This window comes from Pseudonaja textilis, chromosome 2, assembly GCF_049901715.1.
Source record: "Pseudonaja textilis isolate UNSWEBS1 chromosome 2, rPseTex1.2, whole genome shotgun sequence".
NCBI lineage: Eukaryota > Metazoa > Chordata > Lepidosauria > Squamata > Elapidae > Pseudonaja > Pseudonaja textilis.
Window position 1 is genome coordinate 198,269,405 of NC_141991.1, and position 21,542 is coordinate 198,290,946.

The 21,542-nt window shown below is 39.7% G+C and overlaps 2 protein-coding genes across 5 annotated transcripts in view; one reads left to right on the plus strand and one right to left on the minus strand.

Moving 5' to 3' along the window:
• Positions 1 to 283, minus strand: part of LOC148127309 (uncharacterized) — a 51,135-nt gene extending 50,852 nt beyond the window's left edge. The window contains exon 1 of the mRNA XM_087923216.1: positions 136 to 283. Within this exon, the coding sequence (XP_087779342.1) occupies positions 136 to 283 (148 nt within the window). The remainder of the gene's footprint in view (positions 1 to 135) is intronic.
• Positions 1 to 21,542, plus strand: part of DAPK1 (death associated protein kinase 1) — a 71,554-nt gene that overhangs the window by 4,347 nt on the left and 45,665 nt on the right. For all 4 annotated transcript variants that reach the window (XM_087926802.1, XM_087926804.1, XM_087926803.1 and 1 more), the window contains exon 2: positions 172 to 343. In XM_087926802.1, the coding sequence (XP_087782928.1) occupies positions 282 to 343 (62 nt within the window). In that variant the 5' untranslated portion in view covers positions 172 to 281. The remainder of the gene's footprint in view (positions 1 to 171; positions 344 to 21,542) is intronic.

A 21,542-nucleotide genomic window follows, 5' to 3' on the forward strand; every position in this document is an offset into this window, starting at 1 on the left:
GAGCTGCTCTCTACTCTGCTTTCCCAGCCCCGCTTGCTTTCAAAGGGACTGCCGGCGTTGTGTGTGGACCTGTGTGCAGGAAGAAAACAGGGACATAACCGCACCCTTCCTGCAAACATGGGTATTTGAACTCGCCCCTTGCTTTTTTTCCCCCCTGTGTTTCTTCTCCAGAGCTTAGCTGCCATGCATGAAGTCCTGGAAGATCCAACCAAGGTGGAGGTGATGACTTGAAAGGCAAAGGCAGGTGGAAGCTGGTTGTGGGCTTTCCCTTCCCAGCTATCATGACTGTCTTCCGGCAAGAAAACCTGGAAGATCACTACGAAGTTGGAGAGGAACTTGGAAGGTAGAGTACTGGTTGGGAGGAAAGAATATAGACTGGGTAGCCTTGATTGATATAAAAAAATGTCTCTGGGCACAATAAAAAACCACAGAGTGTTTTGGGTTGGGAAGAAGGCTGAAGGTTATGGTGACCACAACAGGACATGGGAACCAATCGGTGGCATGTGCACAACATAGTAAACTGGGAACTGGCTAAGTGTGTTTTAGTCTTCTGTGGAATGTGAAATCAGGCTGCTTGATGGATTGCTGTTTCTGTGTGGCATGTGAACCCAGAAATATGGGTTAATTGACTAAACTCCAGTTCAGTTGACCAAGATAATAAATATATTGTAGGAACAAGTCACAGGACTGAACTGTAAATGTGTTTACCATTCATGCATTCCAATGAGCTGCTTAAATGCTTCAGATTAAGAGATATGTTATGATATCTTTTAGCAGCTACATGCCTTTTAAGATGAGATCATTAGACCACCAATAAAATGTATTACACTGTGGCAGGGAACTGAGTGTTATACTGGTGTTATGTAGGCATTTTTCCTGAAGAAAAACTCAATATTCTGGTGAAATTACCTCAGAGTTGATTCCAAGCAATTTGCTTCGTTGAAAAATACTGGATTGAAGAATATTAATAATTTTCACTTCTATGTTCGTTTTATGCTGATAGTAACTGATTATAAGAACGGTTTGCTTGATCCCAACCTCAGCAGTGAATTGTTAGTGGATGTGGTAGAACACAAATTGGTATTAATCTATTCAGTTGCATCTTAAGCCTTAATATGGAAGGTTCTGAATTCAAATAATTATTTAATGTTATCCATTTTGTTGACACTTGATAATTCTCGAACTATCTGAGTTCCCTTATTCATTTCAGTCAAATGTCATATCAAATAACTTATCATCATTATGCAGTGTAGCTTTAACACAGATTCCATAAAGCTTGTTAGTTGACCATTATAGCATGCTGGGTGAGTACTTTATGTACTTTCCTAGCTTTGTGACAGGAAAAACAAAACTCTTGGCTGATTTTATTTTAAATCTCTGAGTTTAATTGCTGAACTGCATTTGTATTGTTGAAGTTTTCAGTAAAATCCTGAAGTGAACAGTAAATGCTTCCATCTCAAGTATTACAGTTCTGTAAAGGAAATTTAGATTGCAAGTTTGCTGTGATTTCCAAGCCATAATGAAAATAGTATGAAGGTTGGTAAGATTATTGAGAACCAATTTGGATGTCATGAAAATCAGTGCAAAAACTTGTGTGGAAACAATAATGATATAAACAGAATAAATATACCAACTTGCAGAAAGACTTCTAGCCATTGGACTAATGAACTATGTAAACTTGGACATGGGTTCAAATCAACCCCTAAGTTTATACTTTTTTGAAGATATGTTTAAATTATGGTCCTCTTGAATTTATTTTCTAGTTACATACAATTAAGATAACCAATTTAGTGTGGTGGTTAAAGACACAAGACTATAAACCAGTCACTTTCTCTCAGCCTTAGGAAGAATGCTGTAGCAAAGCAGTTTTGACAATGTTACAAGAAAACTTGTTCGGGCAATTGCCAGGAGTCATCACTTACTTGTGGGCTTGAATTTATATTTTTTCCTTTTCATATCCAATAATAATACAAAGAAAAGGCAGTTTTTGACTTTTAATCTCAACACTCAAATTATTTTTGAAACAGGCAATAATTTTACTACCGGTATATGTATTAGGAACTGACTGATTACCCTATAGCTACAGAGAAAAATGAGGCCTCCTTCAAATTAATAAGAAAACAGCAACTAGATGATTAAGTTGAATTCTGACATCATTCAAATTAATTTTCTACAGAAAATTATAGCCTATTGTGAAAGTAAAAATAAATTTATCTCATTTTATTCATTGTTATTTTATATATAATATGTAGCTAATTATAATCTACAAGATAATTGTAGGACTGTGCTAAGCACTGAGCACTGTTTTAAGAACTTCAAATTGTTGCCAGGAGTCTAATGCTAATTTAGAATAGTAATGAGAATGAATTGTAACAGTGTTAAATGTATACAAAATTAATGTAAGGAAAGGATTTAAAATTCAGAATGTATTAAATAGATTCTTAAGTTAATTTGCAAAAAATAATAGTTTGGATTTCCTTTTCTTAACTGCTGCAAAATTTTTAGCGAGTTATATCTTTTTGTAGTTTAAAATTAACTGATGCCGATTTGCATGCCAAAACTGCAAAACATACCTTATTTTAAAAGATAATATATGATTACTAACCAAGTAAAATTTGTAAATTTTATTTCATATGTTGAAATTTGTCTGTTAATTACTGGTGGGACATTTTGAACAGTTGTCTGAAAACTCTTAACTTGCTTTTACACTGACCTGCATCACCAATCATTTTACTTCAGTATAATTTTATGTCTCTTAATGATAATGAATGTGTAGCTTACATTCTGTAACAGTGATTTGAACCCACAGCCATATCAGCAAAACTATTAGTACTCTCTTACTTGTCACTTAAACAGCAGTTATAAGCAACCAACACATTGTACAATTTCATAAGACCAAAAGAGATTTTGGTTCCATTTAAGAGGAAATTATTATGAAATATATGCATGCCTTCACTGCTGCATTTTGTCCTTTGTGGTTATGAACAGCGTGACTGTGCATTTTAAATACTGTATTCTCTGGTTTCTTTAATATGCTATACTTTTCAGGGACTGTATATGTGGTTGCCAGAGCGCTACATTCTTGTAATACTCTTTTTTTTAATTATCTTTGATCAAAACAGTCCAAGAATTTGTTCCCATGAAATTGGCTTAACTTTAAAGGCAGTATTATATTGACCTTGAAACTTTAAGATTAACCTGAAGTGAAATAGTTTAAATGACTTGCATCTGAAATAGCTTGTACTGGTAATATTTGGTTAACAAAAGAAATTGGGACCAGGAATTCTGTTGCTAAACAACACAATGACCCTGCCAATTTACAGTAGCAGTTTCATTTGCCCTTGTTAACAGAATCCAGTGTGGTTGTTAAGTGTGACACCATGGGATTGTCATTTGCGGTCTCCTACCAAGTGCCTCAATCACGATCACGTGATTGCAAAGGTGCTGCAAAGACAACATTTTGAGGACCATCTGTAAGTCTCTTTGTTCAGTTCTGTAATAACTTTAAATGGTCACTGAGCAAAGAATTGTTAATCGAGATATATTTCAAGAAAGTAAGCCACAAAATCATGGGTTCAGTATGCATGAAATACCCATACAGAATTTCATTTTAAGAAGTAGATATTTTAGAATTAAAAGCATAGCACAGCCTGAATTATGTCAGAATTGGAATAGAGCTGGAAGGGACCTTTGAGGTCTTCTAGTCCAGCCCCCTGTTCAAGCAGGAGATCCTATACCATTTCAGATAAGTGACTGTCCAGTCTCTTCTTAAAAACCTCCAGTGAAAAACTTCTGTTCCACTAGTTAATTGTCTTCACCATTAAGAAGTTTCTCCTTAATTCCAGGTTCTTCTCTCCTTGATTAGTTTCCATCCATTGTTTCTTGTCCTGCCTTCTGATGACTTGGAAAATAAATTGATCCCCTCTTTGTGGTCTCTCAAATATTGGAATACTGCTATCATGTTCCCCCAGCCCTCCTTTTCTCTAGACTAGCCAAAACCAAATCCTACAATCGTTCTTCATATGTTTTAGTTTCCGGGCCTTTAATCATCTTAGTTGTTCTTCTTTTCACTTTCTTCAAAGTCTCAACATGTTTTTTGTAATGTGGTGACTAAAACAGGATGCAGTATTACAGGTGTGGTCTTACTAAAGCTTTATAAAACGGTATTAATATTTTATGTGATTTTGATTCTATGCCTCTTTTTATACAGCCAAGGATTGTTTTAGCTTTTTTGGCTGCTGCAGCACACTTATGACTCATGCTTAAGTGATCATGCACTAGAATTCCAAGATCCCTCTCACAGTTACTGTTTTTGAGCCAAGTTTCACCTAATACTGTGATGGTGAACCTATGGCATGTGTGCCACAGGTGGCACACAGAGCCATTTGTGCTGGCATTTGAGCCTCAGTCAAACTTACCTCACTGCACATGTGCACACCTCACAGCTGATTTTTCGGCTGGTTTGAGGCCTTTTTTGGCCTTCCAGAAGCTTGAAAAAAGCCTCTGCAGGGTTTGTAGGCCGAATAATAGACCCATTTCATCACTTTCTGTAATACCAGAAATGATGAAACGGGCCTGTTATTTGTCCTGCAGAGGCTTTTTTCAAATCTCTGGGAGGCTGAAAAAGGCCTCAAACCAGCTGAAAAATCAGCTGTGAGGCGCAGTGCAGGTAAGGGGGCAGCGGGGGTATTGCATGCACACGTGCAGGGGGCATGGGGGCGCATTGCCTTCTGGGTGGTGGCACCCATGCACGCAAGTGCTCACAGGAGCCTAAAAAGGTTAGCCACCACTGGCCTAATCTGTACTTGTATCTTTGGTTTTTCCTGCCCAGGTGTAAAACCTTGCTTTTCTCCCCATTTCATTCTGTTGGATAGAGCCCAAGGTCTTTTTGGATCCTGAACTTGTCTTCTGGGGTGTTGGCTATTCCTGCCAGCTTAGCGTTATTTGCAGATTTGATGAGTTTCCCTTCTATTCTCTCATCTGTCATTTATGAAGATATTGAAGAGTACCGGACCTAAGACAAAACTTTAAGTTACCCCGCTGCTTATTTCTCTTCATGTAAATGTAGTGCCATTAAGGACTACTCATTGAGTACAGTTTGTCAGCCAGTTACAAATCCATCTGGTAGCGATGCTGTCTATCCCACATTTTTTTAGCTTACCAAGAAGTAGGTTGTGGTCTATGTTGCCAAATGCCTTGCTGAAGTCTAAATATATTCTGTCCATAGCATTTTGCTGGTCTACTAATTATTATTTTTTCCAGTATATTCTTGGGTATTGATGTTAGGCTGATTGGTCTGTAGTTTCATGGATTTGTTTTTTCCCCTCTTTTTTGAAAATGGGAACCACACAGTGGTGGGATTCAAAAAAATTTACTCCCAGTTCTGTGGACGTGGCTTGATGGGTGTGGCTGGGGAAGGATACTGTAAGATCTCCAGTCAGAAGTGGTATTGGCCGGTTCTCTGAACTACTCAAAATTTCCGCTACTGGTTCTCCAGAACTGGTCAGAACCTGCTGAATACCACCTCTGGAACCACACCAGCTCTTTCAATTCATGGTAGATTCTGTCTCACATCTAAATAGAAACACAGTTTCTACAGTCAGATGTACAAATTGGCCATTTCTCCAAATACAAGTTTTTGGAGGCAAATAGAGATATTGTTTCCCATATCTGTAGTCTAATCCTTAGTGGCATTTTCCTGCCAATTGCTGCAAATAGACTGAAATTGATTAAGTGCAGAGTTCATATATAGCAGTGGGGCTTAAACTGTAAAAAGCTCCCTTTGACTCTCTTGCTCAGTGCTATAAAACAATACAGCACCCAATTTTCTAAAGGCAAACTGCTTCACTTAGATCTTACCTCAAATCAGTGTTTCCTCATTTGATTTAGTACATGAACATCAAATTGCTTTTTAATGCAAACTTTACACTAATTTTCTTCTAGTTTCTTTTCTTGAGAGAAGACAATAAAGTTAACAAGTAGAAGAATAGAATTGGAGAAGAATAATATAAAAATATAAATGGTATAGTAATCTGGAATAAAATACTGGTCCAGCCAGTCAGTGGTACCACTTGACCCATGTGCGTTAACATCGGAATTCCAAAATAAAAGCCATATAGAATTGTAAGTTAGCTATGGTATCGCAGGAATACAAAGTATGAAACTTACTTTTTCCAACATTTAAATCTTGTAAGCTGGCAGAGCTGCTTTATATTGTATGTTTTATTTAGAGGAACTCTCCAGTGCTAGAAATGCCCTAGTTACAGAATCCAGCTAGATTGCCACACTGCATACTTTGTTTCAATTGCAATTATATTTCAACAAAATGAAACCTTGAGCTAGGTTAGAATTAATTTAATTCTCAGGGGAACACATTCCTCTGCAAAATGGCATGGTTTGCAATTTGGGGGTTCTGCCAACTTGCAATTCTTGCTTGAACAGCAGCTGGAAGCCCTGGCCAGGAGACACTTTGACCATCTTCACTGATTCAGCAGATACAGCTGTTCCTAGAGAAGATGTTGTGTAAGTCAGTCATGTCCTTATCTCTTGAAAGGTGTACTTGGGTCTGCTTGTGAAGACTACTTGGCAATTGGTTCAGTATTTAGCAGGATAATATCAGTATTGTAGGGGGTACATTTGCTGCTAATTTCTGAGTATACTTCAGAGAATTGCCATTAAAAATGTTGATTCAGATTCTTGTTTCCTCTCCAAATAGCATTTTCCTATCCCTGTGCATTCTGTGCAGGAAGAGATGCTGAACATTCATTCCTACCACTGGTCCAGAGGACCACAAGCCTTTTCTGTGGTTGCCCAACTTAACAACTTTCCTTGTTCTCCTCTAGTTGAAGAGATGTCTCGTCCTAATAATCTGTTAGGAAAGAGACAAAAACTATTATCTTGGAACATAAATTTGGAATCAGAGTAGCTGTTACTTGCTGTGTCTGGCAGTTGTGTTACTTTATGGTTTTTATGTTGATTCTTGGACTTTATGTCTTTTCTGATACTGTTGTGAGATGTAGTTTTGTCATCTGCCTGGAGCTGATGACCGGAATTGTATAGAAATGCTGTGAAATAATAAATAGGGAAATGCTGTGTAAATTCAGATATACAGTCACTATAGCATACTATAATGCAAGCAGATATATAAATCCTTGAAATTATGGGTAATATTATTAGGTCTTAAAATTAAAATTAATTGCTGATTATATATTTGATATCATATAATGACATGCCCTAGAATGTCATTCATCTTCTGCTTCATACAATTAGAGTGGTGTCATTTTCAATTTCACAGGATTGAAATGGTTTGACCGCAGTAATATTTGGGAAATATAATGGTATATAAAAAGCTTATGAAGTAAGAAAATGCTCAAAATAGGTTCTTGTTTCAAATCCAATGTTTGGGGAAATTGCAGGTCCTTACCCTGATATTTGCAAAAAGATCTGCAAAAATAATATGTTAGGGATGCACCTGAAATGTATTTTGTTTCAAACTTGGGACAAAATGTTCTTTCCAAGCTGATTTGTTTTACAGGATAAAGGTAGAAAAAGAGTTTAATGTCTATAATCCAATGGGATAAAACAAAATGGAAGGTTGAAAAAAAAACTTATTTCCTTGTTTTTCACCTCCAGGTTACAAAAATGGAAGAAATGGTAATCCATGTCAATTGATATCTTTCATCCAACTTATAAAAAAACATACAAACTGATTAGTTTAGCGCTATATTCAAATTGGATAAAGTGTAGCTATTCTTATTATGGCTTATTGAAGGAATCGAATTTCATAAATCATGATTTTATTATATGGTAATATGAAATTGATTCCTTCAATAAGCCATATTTAATAGAAGCAGAGTTTAAGTTGGAAGTAATATCATATTCTCTTCTGGTAGTCATAACAGAGCAGAATGTCTGAGCTTACCAAATCTTGTAAACTACAGTATTTATTCTTATGCTTATAGCATTTAATAAATCCCCGATTTTTAGTTACAGTTCAGTGTGAGGTCCAAATTGACGAAATACAGTTAATGATCAAATTTTCCTATCAACCTAACACAGAATTGGGATTACAAACTATAATTACACTAACAAATAATTTGTACTGCTGGATGGAAAATTAAAGATGGAAAAATTAAAGTAGACAAGATATTCAAATGCTTCAGTGATTTGGTGTACTATCTTCAACCATTGGTTTTGTGTTAAATTTATGTTTTACCAACAAAGATAAAAGAAGAAATAAAGGCTGTCCTGATAGACAGGTCTCACCAGAAAAAACACTTAACCACTGGTTTTATTAAGGTAACATAAATAAGCCCTATCAAACACAATATTGGACTTCCATATTGCATATTCCTGCCTCTTCTGATATGGTTATATATCAAGACATGAAACTTCTTCCATTTTAGATTAATTGCAGCTTATGGCTAAAACTGGACAAAAATTCAATGTACGTAGTGTTAGCTATGCTTTATTGAAACAAACCAGTTTAAGTTATAGTTTGGCACTGGCTTTTTTTAATTGACTAAGTTAAAATTAACTTATTTAGTGTTTAAATGAAAGCATAGTCTGAAGCCTATTGAATGAAATTATCATTATTACCATAGGTGTATCAAGTGCATAATTAAGTTTCTGAATAGTTTTTAAAAAATATTTTGCTTTTAAACTATTTCACTTTTATTTGAGAGAAAGCCAAAAAAAAGCTCATTCTGGGTTAAAGCTGCATGATATGATTTCTTCTGGATTTAATAATGGATATATATTTTAAGAAGTAGTACAGAAGAACTCATATTTATAAAAAAATAATTTTCTTTTCTATATTCATGAATTTCCCTTTAACAAACATCATGAATGGAAATAATTTTGTTCTGGATAGGCAAGGTAAAACATGATGGCATCTCTTTTGCCTTTGGCAGAAACATTTTCTGTCTGAATGGATTTCATCCATGCATGAATGCTTTCTCAAGAAAGTAGGTCTTGTACCAGCAAGGTGAGATAGAGTATTTTTCCACTGAAAATTTTCCATTACCAGATATGCACTGCTTGATTAAATTAAATGAATGTAATATGAAATGGGCTTTGGGAAAAATGAGGTGTGTTTTTTGTTCTGATAATTAACTTTATAAAATGTGTATGCATATACTTTTTTGGGACATAATTAAAATATGTGCTGCCAATTATTAGTATCTTCATTTTTTTCTTAAAATTATGTGAGGAAAATCTCCACTTTTCTCTATCTGACCTTTCTTCTTCACCTTTCATAAATAGTAAGGATTGATCTTAGTGTTTCCCAGAATGTGCTGACAGCCATTCCCCATATATATTCAGCACAACAAGATTGTTTTATTTAAAGCCACGTTTTCTGATGATTGAATTAACAGTGGCAACCTAAGTTGCAGCTTCCAGTAGCTGAGTGATTGCTTGTATATTTATTTAATATTTTATCTATTTGCCATGACAGTGTTACCTGCACAAGGTCTTTTGATTAAATGACATATTAAATAAATATTCCTTGCTTTCATAAGCACTATAGGCATTTCTTAAACAGACTTCTTGAGCAATAAATTAACATTTATAGAAGTACAGGTAGTTCTTGATGTGTGATTACAATTGGGACCAAAATTTTCACTGCTAAGAAAATTTTGTGATCATAAATCACATTGTCATAAAACTGCCTTGTTTAGTGACAGCACTCCTAACATTCCCCATTGCCATTTTTAAGTAAATTCCACTGGTTATAAGTACCCACCCCAATTTAAGTCATTCAGGGCTTAATTCCTTCCACCCTCAAGCCTCAGTTAAGTCAGGGACTACCTCCAACCCCCGCCCCCCACTACTTATCTTACCACCATCCCTGCCCATTTAGCCATCTTCCACCCTGCCTTGTGGAGCAACAAGCGGCCCCAAAACTGACACTGAGGCTACCTGCTATACTGTGGCTCAGGGACTTCTTGGCCTGCCCTGGCTCTGGGGCTTCAAGAAGGCCCTGCCCAAATGCGACACAAAACTGCAGCCTCCCTTGGAAGCCTCAGCAGCACAGCACAAAGCTGCAGCATTCCAGGAAGCCCCAACAGCATGGCACAACTGTTGCCCCAGGAAGCCCAGACCCAAGCCCCCCTCATTGCCTGTCACCCCAGCTGACCTTCACCGTCTTCTTGCTTCTACTGAGGTGTACTGCCGTGGCCCTTTACAAGGCAACCATTCACCACCGGAGGCCATTTTTCTCTAGGTGTCACAAGAAAACTGCAGTGCATGACCTTGGGAAGAAAGCTTCATGTGTTGACCCAGGGTGGAATACAAAAGCAACACAGTCACAAAAACAGGTGAAGACTCTTTAATTCCTTCAACTTGGCTTTAAAGCCCCAATTATTATTGACTGAAGACAAAAACTCCCCCAGAAACAGTTGTGAAAAGGAACTCAAAATACATATAAATTATAAATAGAAAAAACACAAACCACACTGAAGCAATTACTAAGACAAGGCAGGATAAGGGCTTGAAGATGTCCACAGATATCAAGATACATACACTGGGAAGGACAACAAATTCAGATAAGGACAGACTAAGATCAAGGCCCTTTACTCCCCTGTAGACCATGTTTCTCCCTTATGCTCTCCTCCCTGCGTGCCCTAGGATGAAGAGGGGTTTGGCCTGGGTCTTCCTCTGACTGCCCAGCTGGCCTCTGCCCTTCCCCAGTTTCCTCCACACTTCCACTGTTTCTTCTCTCCCTCAGAGTTAGACTCCAACAGGGGCATGACACTTCATGTGCCAGCAGCTCACCAAAGGCTGCGGCAGACAGGCTTGATCACCAGTGGAAACAAGAAGATGGCAAAGGTTGGCTAGATAGATGGGCCAGAGAGTCCAAATGGTGTAAATTGTGGGAAGATAGGAGAGGGGGGAGTTGAAATGTCCATAGAGTCTTAAGTAAAGGTAGGCTACTGAGCACCCAAATTTTGATTTCCAGGGTGCTGCAAGGGCTTTAACTTCAGGGATAGGTCAATAATTCCTTTGTTCAGCATTGTTATAACTTGAAATGGCTGCTGAATGAATGGCTGTAAGTCAAGGACTACCTATAACCGGAAGCAGTTTGGTCAAGTGATTAAAGTATCTGTCTAGAAGGGGCGTTGGTTCTTACCTGATACGCTTCTTTTCATGGAGCTGTCGAGAGCGTCCAGGTTGGGAGGAGCTCCAGTCTCGGCTCTTCCAGGCTGAGCTTGAAATTGAGGAACGCCCCCTCACCGTCACGTGGTCCTCGGGCGCTCCCCAGGTTTTTGCACAGACGAGAAGGAAAGTCCTGTTCTCATCACACTCAGGAAAAAAATATATTAGATTGCTCGGTCGAACAGCCAGGTTTCCCACCAGACGGCCTACGGGTGGGGCTGGGCGCTCTCGACAGCTCCATGAAAAGAAGCGTATCAGGTAAGAACCAACGCCCTTTTCCATAGAGCTGTCTCGGCGTCCAGGTTGGGACATACCAAAGCTTGGCTAGTCCTGCGGGTGGGGCCCCGTCTGGTATAGAATCTCTCCTGGAACCCTGATGACCCGCTGGAAGGCATGCCCAACAGGAGAAAACCCTGGATATTGGAATGTCTCAACAAGGGGCTAAGGAGGAGGCGGAGCTATCCGGGAGGCAGTCCCGCCAAAGAGGCCAACAGGTGTGCACTGGGACCGGGATTCAAGAAACTGGGAAGATCGACCCGTGTTGGGAATTCCCTGGGAGAACTCTGGGACAGAGAGAAGGAGGAGGCGCAGAGATCTGTGTGAGGCCGGGAGCGCAAGAAGGGACCCCGGCTAGCATTGAATGGGGGTAGATGTGTTGCCGACCAGTTGCCCAGGGCAGGGTGAGGAGGACAAGAGTGCTCCTGGAGTAGGAGCCTGTTGCAAGCAGGGGTTAAAGGTCGGAGTAGAGATAGGCCTTCTCGCACTCCTTCCTCTCTTTTTTTTTTTTTTTTGTTATTTAAAGGACAAGCGCCTGGGGGCGACTGCATTATCGAGAACGACGGAACGAACCTCTCCTGGATCCCGGGAGGGCTTCCTGGAAGAATTACCTCCGGACCCATCCGGCTCCGCTCGGTAGGGAGATCTATAGGGAGAGGATCGGTAGTATCTGGCAAAGGAGGAGGAATGGGAAGAACCCTGGCGAGGAGAGGGGGAGCCTCTGAAGTCGGACCTCCTAGAGAGGGAAGGGAGGTACTTGCTGCTTGTTCCGGGTCTCGGCCAGGAATGGGTCGAGAACCGGTCCAAATAACTTCCCCCAGAGATGGGGGCTGTTGCTAGCTTAGTCTTGTTTTTAACGTCCGCTTGCCAGTGGCGGAGCCAGAGTAGACGGCGGGCGGTAACCTGGGACGAAATGGCCCTGGTGGAGAACTTTGCCGCCTGGAAGGTGGCGTCTGCTTAAACTCGGCCGCGGCCAGGATCTTGGCAATGTCCTGGTGCGCCCTGAGATTGGCAGTGGGAACATGCTGCTTGAGCTGCTGGAGCCACTTGATGGAAGACCTGGTGAAAAAGACGCGGCAGTGGAAGCCCTGACTGCCCAAGCGTCAGAGAGGTGAGCGGCACAGGGCCAGTTCAGCTCGCTTGTCCTCGGGCTGGAGAGCATCGAGTGAGTCGCTGGGAGTAGAGCGGGAAGCCAGGCCTACCACGGGGCTCGCCCACGGGGAGGATCGAGCAAGGTGGAGAACTGCGGTTCCAGGTTAAAAAACCGCTTGTCCTGGGCGTTGGGGGAGGGGGCCCCGAGGAGGCCAGCTGCCTAGAAACCATGTCTGAGAATATGGGCGGGACAGGGATCACCTCAGTTTCCGCCACGGGCTGAGAGAAGAGAGAGTCGGGAGGAACCCTGCCGCCGCTGGGTTGGGTGGGGAGGGGGTTCAGGCCCGAGGTGGTCCTGGCTTTGAACAGGAGGGACCTAAATAGGTGCGGTTTAAAGAGCCCTAGAAACGCGGGCTGACCTGGAGGGAGGCCCTCTTCCTCCGACATGTCCCCTTCTAGGGGACCTGTTCCCGAAAAGAGTTCACTGCCTATGAGGGACCTCATGTCAAGGTCCTGCTCGTCCCCAAAGAGGGAAGGGTCCCGGGTTCTTGGGCCTCCATTCCCTCCATCTCCAAAGGTAAGGTTAAGTCCTCTTGGGAGTTGCCTGACCATGCGAGGCCGCTGATCCTAGGGCCTCGGGGGCCGCGGGCTGAGGAGCCGGACCGGCCATCAGCTGCATCTGTTGCGCTACCCTTTGCCGGATGGCCAGCTCCATAGCCTGCATTAGGTTTTCGGGTATTTCCGCCATGGGGAGAGACTCCTCCGGGCGCAGTTCTACAGCAGTGGTGGGCAAGGTGACCTCAGGGGCCTGTCCAGGCTGTGGGGAGAAGCAGAAGCAGGAGGGGAGGGGAGAGGAGGATGGGTGGAGGTTGATGGAACGGAAGGGTCCCGGGCACAGAGCTTGACTCCTGAGAGCGTCTGTCAATTTCCCTTTCGAGGGCCCTGTGTCGCCTGAGGGCATCCCTTTGGGAAGCTTTGGATGGTTCCTGTGCCTGTTTGCGCAGGTGGTGGGATTTGGCCTTGGCCTTCAGAGAAGTGCCACGAGAGGTATTGTCGTCTGCCATCTGGAGAGGAGAGAAAAAGGAAAAAAATTTTCTGGTTAATGCGAGGCGGTTAACGGGTCTGGGTACAGCCTAAGCAGAGGCTGGAACTCCCAGTGCTCGTATTGCACCCCTTTTTGTCAAGGCCACAGAATTGTTCTGTAACGTGTTGGGAAGTAGGGCCTAGCCCGGGGCCAATCAGCCAGAATAAACGCCAAGCTGTCCCTGCCGGGCGAACCGGGAAGGGACATGGCAAGCAACTAACTCCTTAGTTGGGGGAGACTTAGGCAGGATTGCAAGGTATTTGAGCAGTCCCAGGATCTGCCCAGGAGTCAGGGAAACAATGCGGCCTACTGGTAGGCCTCTGATAAAAACCAATGACCCTGGGGCCGCAGGCAGAAGGGAATAATGTAAGCTGAAACCAGGTCTGGATGCGGCCTACGGGAGGCCGGGAATCCCAACGCACGTTCCACGCCCCACTTTTAGTCAAAAATTTTTTTCTGTTTAAAATAGAGGTTTGGTACGAACCAGGGCCTAGCCCAGAGACCAATCAGCCAGAAAGGTGAACGCCAGGCAGCTACCCCTGCCGGACGGACCGGGAAGGGGTGGGGGGCAGAGCTGCTACTTCGCCTGCTGGGGAAAAAGGCTGCAGGGCCAACGGGCCCTATTTCTGCAGGAGGCCTGTTGGTAGAATGAAAGACAGGCTGAGACGAGGGAATCCCAGGCTGCCTAATAGTCAGTTAAGGCTGCGGCCTGTAAAAGGGCCTCTAATAATGGCGGACGGCCATGCGGCCACTCCCAAGATGGCGGCCGTTCCAGGGCACACCCAAGATGGCGGCCGTTCCAGGGCACACCCAAGATGGCAGCCGTTCCAGGGCACACCCAAGATGGCGGCCGTTCCAGGACACACCCAAGATGGCGGCGTTCCAGGGCACACCCAAGATGGCGGCGCCCAGGGCACACCAAGATGGCGGCCGCCCAGGGCACACCCAAGATGGCGGACGCCACAGGGGCCCAAGATGGAGGCCGCAAGTAACGGAGGCAGCCCCAGCGGCGGTAAACTCCCAGGAAGATTAAAGCCTTTGGGAGAACCAGGAAGCGTACCCTGGGCTAGAAGGCGTTCGCGGGGGAACGGGCGGCTAAGGCGAGGAGAGGCAGGCAGAACGAGCGGCCGCGCGGAGCGATTAGGGCGGCAAACGAAGTGGGGGAGCGCTCGAGCGCTGCGTTTTCTCCCTAAAGAAACGGCTCGGATATTAAAAACACTCCTGGGGAGTTCAAACCTGAGTTCCTGCGCTGCCTGCCGGTGATCCACGTGAAAAGCGATGAGAGAAGAGGCCTAGAATGCTGAACGACCGAGCAAGGGAAAAACAGCCTGTTAGCCACGAGGCTGAGCAAAAACTGGGGAGCGCCCGAGGACCACGTGATGGTGAGGGCGTTCCTCAATTCAAGCTCAGCCTGGAAGAGCCGAGACTGGAGCTCCTCCCAACCTGGACGCTCGAGACAGCTCTATGGAAAAAGCAAAAGACTACCTTCAAGTCCCATTGGCCCAAGGTCATCTCACTTCACAGCCCAACTCATCTCATGTGGGGAAAATAGGACGAGGAAGATGTGTCAGGTGTGTTCACTGCACACATTGGATTATTTGTGAAAATAAGAAAAGGCAGAATATAAATTAAATAGTTGTAAATAGAGGTATCTAAATAAATAAAAGCGGATTACTTCCTGATTTTCTTCCACTTCTCCATAATACTAAATATTAATACTAGTACATAATATTAAGTCCAGTAAAAGAAATTTTTGTAGAAAGGTACTAGTTTTAAATATTAGCATTTGTTGTTGACAGCTATTTTTCATTTTTGGCCTTAAAACAGCAGAAATTTGGTTCTAATATAAGACTGAATGTTTAGTAATAAATGAAATTTGGGGAAAATATTTACAGTATGAAATTCCAAGTTTGTTCTACTCTTCAAATCATATGATGGGCACTTGGCAATTTTGCCTTACTACTCACAAAATGACCTTATACATAGAACCACTTTCATTATTGTATGGTTAGGATAACAAAAATTGTATCCCCTATTGGCAAATAGCAAAAATGCATACATAATCCTCATCTCACTAGCAAAGTGCATTTTATTTTCTAATAAGATTTATCCTTCCTCTCCCCCAACCACCTCTCCCACCCCTACATACCCACACACTTCATACTCTGAATTTATTTATTATAATTTATTTATTATATGGTTTTCTGCTGTGTTTTCATTTTTAACAAATAACAATCAGGAAGGGGAATTATTAAAGGCATGGTACCATTTCATGTGACATTAATAAAAATCTGCCAGGATACATTGATTCCAGAAACTAGAAAACGTATTATTAGGAATTGTACAGTAAATCAAACTTTTGATATCTATTATTACACAAAATTCAATATCCCTTTTGTTCACTAGGCCCCAGACAGTATGTCTTAAAATATGTAGTACAAGCACATAATTTACCTTCCCAATATGCAAAATTCATTTAGGACATATATACCAAATACAAGGTTCTTAGTGACCTTTGGAAGTTACAATGGACCTCCTCAGGGCTACTTAACAAGCCAGATTCATAGTTGTGACAGCCTTGGCCCCACCAAGCACTTAAAATGCAAGTGCATTTTAAGCGCTTGGCAACTGACATGCATTTACGGCTTTTGCAGCGCTTCACAGTCATGTGACCACAGTTTACAATGTCTTTTTCCCAGAAGCCAGTGTTTATTTATGGTTTGTAGAAAAAATGTAATTGTAAAAAATGTAAAAAATGTAATATAATTCCAGGCTCAATTAAATTTGTAAATTAAGGTCTATTCTGTAATTTGATTATGAATTCCTATTTGAATTACAAGCTCCTATTCCATGAACAGGTGTATTCTAGAATCTAGAATTTTCTACTTGCTGATCTATACAAATGCAGATAGTCCTCAACCTATGACTACAGTTGGGACCAGAATTTCTGTTGCTAAACAAGGCAGTTTTTAAGTGAGGCGCACACAATTTTATGAACTTTTTCATCATGGTTATTAAGTGAATCACTCAAGTTTAGTGAATCAGTCATTAAGTGAAGAAGACAGCTGTGCACAAGTAGCAATCACATGACCCCAGAACACTGCAACCATTGTAAATACATGTAGGTTACCAGGACCTGAATTTTAAACATACCATGGCAATCCTGCAATGGTTATAAATGCAAGAACCGATTGTAAGTCCCTTCTTTCAATGCTGTTGTAACTTTCCATGATTACTAAATGAATGATTGTAGGTCAATGTATATTTTTCTCATTATTTTCACATGCATGCATTTTCAGTACAGGTAGTCCTTGACTTCTAACTGGTCACTTAGTGACTGTATGAAATTACAACACATCTCTCAAAAGTTACATATGATCCAGTCCCAAAATTACAGCCTGTTGGAACTCAGGATTGGTGGGAAATAGGCAGGGCAGGGCACCATAGTATGTTAGCAGTTTGTTGTATGGGTGAATGATGTGGAGGCACTGCAGCCACTGTAATTTCAGGACCTGGCAGTAAGTAGTTTTTTGTGGGGGTCCAGCATAGTTTTGAATGATCACAAAACAACCAGGGCTACCTGTATTACATTCTCAAATGGTCTAAAATCTCTGATTTCAAAACTATAGACAGGTATATATTGCTTTCACTTAGTGTAGTATTAAAGTTCAAACTGTATTTTTCTGTATTTACATTGATGTCTGAAAGGGATTATCTTCATTTCATACTTCTGATCACAGATTTTTTTTCTTCTACCTACATCTACTCCATCTAATGTGCTTTGTAGTTTTAGTCAGCTGTGATTCCACTTTTTTGGTTAGTAAATTTGGGCATCAACAAAAATATGTTGCATATAATGTTCCTAATTGTTTATCTCAATAACCTCTTATATTTCATCTCAATCTTTATATTAATGCGAGGCGCCATACAGAAATGTAAAAAAAAATGCTTCTCTGATTAAAATGTGAGCCATGTGTTAGTTACACTTAATCTGTTAAAAAGAAGTGCTAACAAATTTTGATTCAAAGTCTCACAATCTGATACAATTTTTGCCTGTTGGTTTTTTCCCATAATAATAAATTGCATATGCTATATGAAATATATCTGATTTTAATTTTTAGCCCTGACCAATATGATTATGAAATCCAATTCCAGAACATGTCGTAGTTATGTCTGTTTGCACGCAGACGATATAAAAAGTTCTATGTATGTGTATATGTATGCATTATTGTTATTCCAGTCAATCATGTTCAACTCTCGGAAAGTACCTGGCAAGTCGGACAAGTTCCTGCAATTTTCTTGGCAAGATTTTTCAGAAATAGATATCAATTACCTCCTCCCTTAAGCTAAGAGAAAATGACTGGCCAATGGCCACCTAACTGGTTTTATGCTTAAACTCGACTAAAACTCATGATCTCGTAATTTCTAATTTGATGCCTTAACCACTACACTAAACTGACTCTCATTTTATAAATTATACCGTGTTTATATCATGGGAAGAATAATTAGTACCCAAATATATAGTATTAACTACAAAAGAAAACAGTTTTCTCTGTCTTGGTTAAAAATGGAATTCTGTTGCTTCTAGGCCTGATAAAATGTATTCATATGTAGTAGATGAAATTTGGTTTTTTGCATTGTTATTTTGGCATATATCTTCATCAGAATTCTCTTCTGCTTGTGGGAATTAGAGGATCACCTAATTATGACTCAATGAGTATGGAAACAGGTTGGAAAGCGGGGTATTGAAAAAAACAAGTTTAAAGTATTATGACTTTTTAATTATATAGTGTAATATATGACATTCTTTCTGGGCAAATATCTAGTAATCCTAAATTTAGTTCAGTAGATCCAATGTTCAAGGATTTTGTTCTGTTTGCAGTTTTTTATGAGCATATTCTTCAGTTCATTGAAGCTGTTCATAATACTCCAGTAGCATTAGAAATAGGACATTTGCCATGGAGACTATTATTTGTGGGTGTGTTTACCCTGCTTTTCAGACAAAAACAAAGAGTTATAAGACTAGAAATAGAAAACTATCCTTGTCCTGAGGCTTCCACATGGAAAAAACAGGACATAAAAAGGGAGGAAGGGACAGAAAGAGAGGAAGAAAAGAGCACAGCAGATCTTGGTTTTTATAATAAAAGAAATGGAAATAAAGGTCCTTTTAATGCAATTTGAGCATGTCTTTTCTAACAAATGCAGATACTGTTTAAACAGAGCTTTCTTCCATTTGAAATACTATACATCTTACTTGTTTTATGAAAGTAGACATAGTCTTTTCCATTTAATGTCAAAATTATTGCATGACAGTTTATATTACAATTCACATTTGGAAACATTTATGTGTAGATTCCTTCTGCTTTTCTTTCTCAATGTCTTTGTCATTTTAAAACATCAGGTAACTTGAAATTTTAAAATCTAAATTTTAAAAAATTATTTCCTCAGCAACTTTGGAAGCATTCTGTATGTATTATATGCTTCCTGATAAAATCTTAGTAATATTTTACTTTCAGCTTATATTTTTAGAGTCATCACACCTTGTGATAAAAACTGATCAACTATGCAAATATACAATCAGACATAGTAGCCTATTTTTATGCAAAATTATAAATTAATATGTGTCGGTGGATTTGTTTAATTTATTTTAATTTTTTCTTAATGTATATTTTTTATTTAATGACTGAATTTTTATAACTGGAATAAATGATGATATTATATTCTTCACATCCTGGATAGAGCCTATTTGTGTGATGATTGTGAATTGACTGATTTAATGGCACATAACCATTAAGTTAGTACTGTATTAAAATTCTCCGAGTTCTTTGAATAATAGGGAAATAATTATCTCATGGGATTTCTGGAAGCATCTGTGTGAAACGAGATACTGGATCCATAGGAATTGCGTAGCAGAACTGCTTGTGTTGTTAGTATCATTCTTTGTTATTAAGCTTCCTAATAGAGATTTCCTTCTAAAAACATGTTATGCTAACTCATAGAAAGTTTATTACACGTCTACGCATCCCTTACTATTGGAGTGATATATCATTTATACAGCTCAAAGTACAGAAATATCTGTAGCTGATAGTCTGTAAAACAATTCAGGCAAATTTTTGTATTATACAGATTCAGTAAGGAAGTTGGAGGAGGGTTTGTTTGTTTGTTTTAAAGAGGGACAAATAAACTTTTAACTTAAAAGGCTTTTTGCTCTGCTTACAATAGATTAATCATATTGTCCAAATCACAAATTTAAGCTACATCATATGGCTGATCATAATTACATTACCACCACAGTCCCGTATATGTTTACCTTACCAATTGATATGTATTGCATTTACAACAGATAAAAAGGAAGACATCTGAAAAAAATTTACTTGAACTTATTGATAGTTACAAGATTTTTCTAAATAATGTTTAAAGACTGAATTAAAAGCTGAAATGGTTAAAAAGATGTTGAGGGCTGTATCTATTTTCTCTCTGATAAATCAGTGTTTTCATGTGGTCATGATCCAGTGGTGGGATTCAAACTTTTTTACTACTGGTTCTGTGGGTGTGGCTTGGTGAGCGTGGCAGGGGAAGGATACTGTAAAATCTCCAGTCAGAGGTAGTATTTGCCAGTTCTCCGAACTACTCAAAATTTCTGCTACTGATTCTCCAGAACTGGTCAGAACCTGCTGAATACCACGTCTGTCATGATCATAGCCATTTTGAATTTGCATAATTTTCTCTCAAATGTCTAAATGTGATTTTAGAACAATACCTGTAAAAATATCCTATACAACTTTGCACTGGACAGATGGTTTAACCATGCAAGAACCTTAAAAATGTATTTCTAAATGTAATTCTATGATGTCCCAGGCAGCTAAAAGGAAAAAAAAAAGTGATTTCTTAATCATAGTTGGGAGAAAAAATGGTTGTAATCTCATTTTTAAATGGATCATTTTTAATTTGATCTCTCATATATGGCTGTCATAGGTGATCCTTCTGGGATTGTACATTCATAATAGTGTGGCTCATATGATCATTGGAATGCTGCAAGTTTATCACTGGTAATGAGCCACGAAGGGAGTAATCAGTATGCATATTGTATTTTGAGAAAATTGCTGGTCTGTTTTTATTTTCCATCTGTTCAAAACAGAGTTTTTTAGACCTACATTTTATGACAGTTTGTTTAGGTGTCCCTAAACTGACTAACTTCTCAGTGGTTAGCAGCTGAGTTATCAATAACATAACACAAACTATGATTTGCAAATCAGTTTTAATTTCTGATGTGGTATACTAGTATAACAGAACTGTTTTAACTTTGAGGGTAGTATCATGATTAAGAAGTAGACTTGCAGATATACCTGATCTTTATATAAACTAATTATTTTTCTTCACATTATTTTTGATTGGTATCAATGGTTCCTTAACACTACAGCAAGTTTTACACTGATTTTAAATTTCTATTGTTTATTCTATTTGTGTCAGTTTTGGCACATGCTTAGTAAAGTGATGCTATGACATGCCCTACACACCCATTTTATGATATATCTGGGGATATTGGTGATTCTTAGAAGTGAATACTGCAATACCTTATACATTTGTTCCTACTTGAAATCCTGTAACTAATGCTGAAATAGTATAGCTGATAAATATTCTTTTTTTTTCATTGCAGGGGTTTTATATTTTCAAACAAACTTTCCCTTCTTGCTCAAATGGGAATTGAAAAGTTATTTCCAAACAAAAAGTCAACACACATTTAAGAAGTTTTAATTTTCATTCATGTTTCCCTGGATATGTTTTTTGGTGTACTTATTTGACCTCCAAATTCTAACATTGACATATTAACCACTTTTCTGACTGTACTGCAATTGTTACCCAAATTCTGAATGAAGTATACCCAACGTTTTTTCATGTGTTCTTTTTATTGCTCTTTTGTTCGGTTATCCAC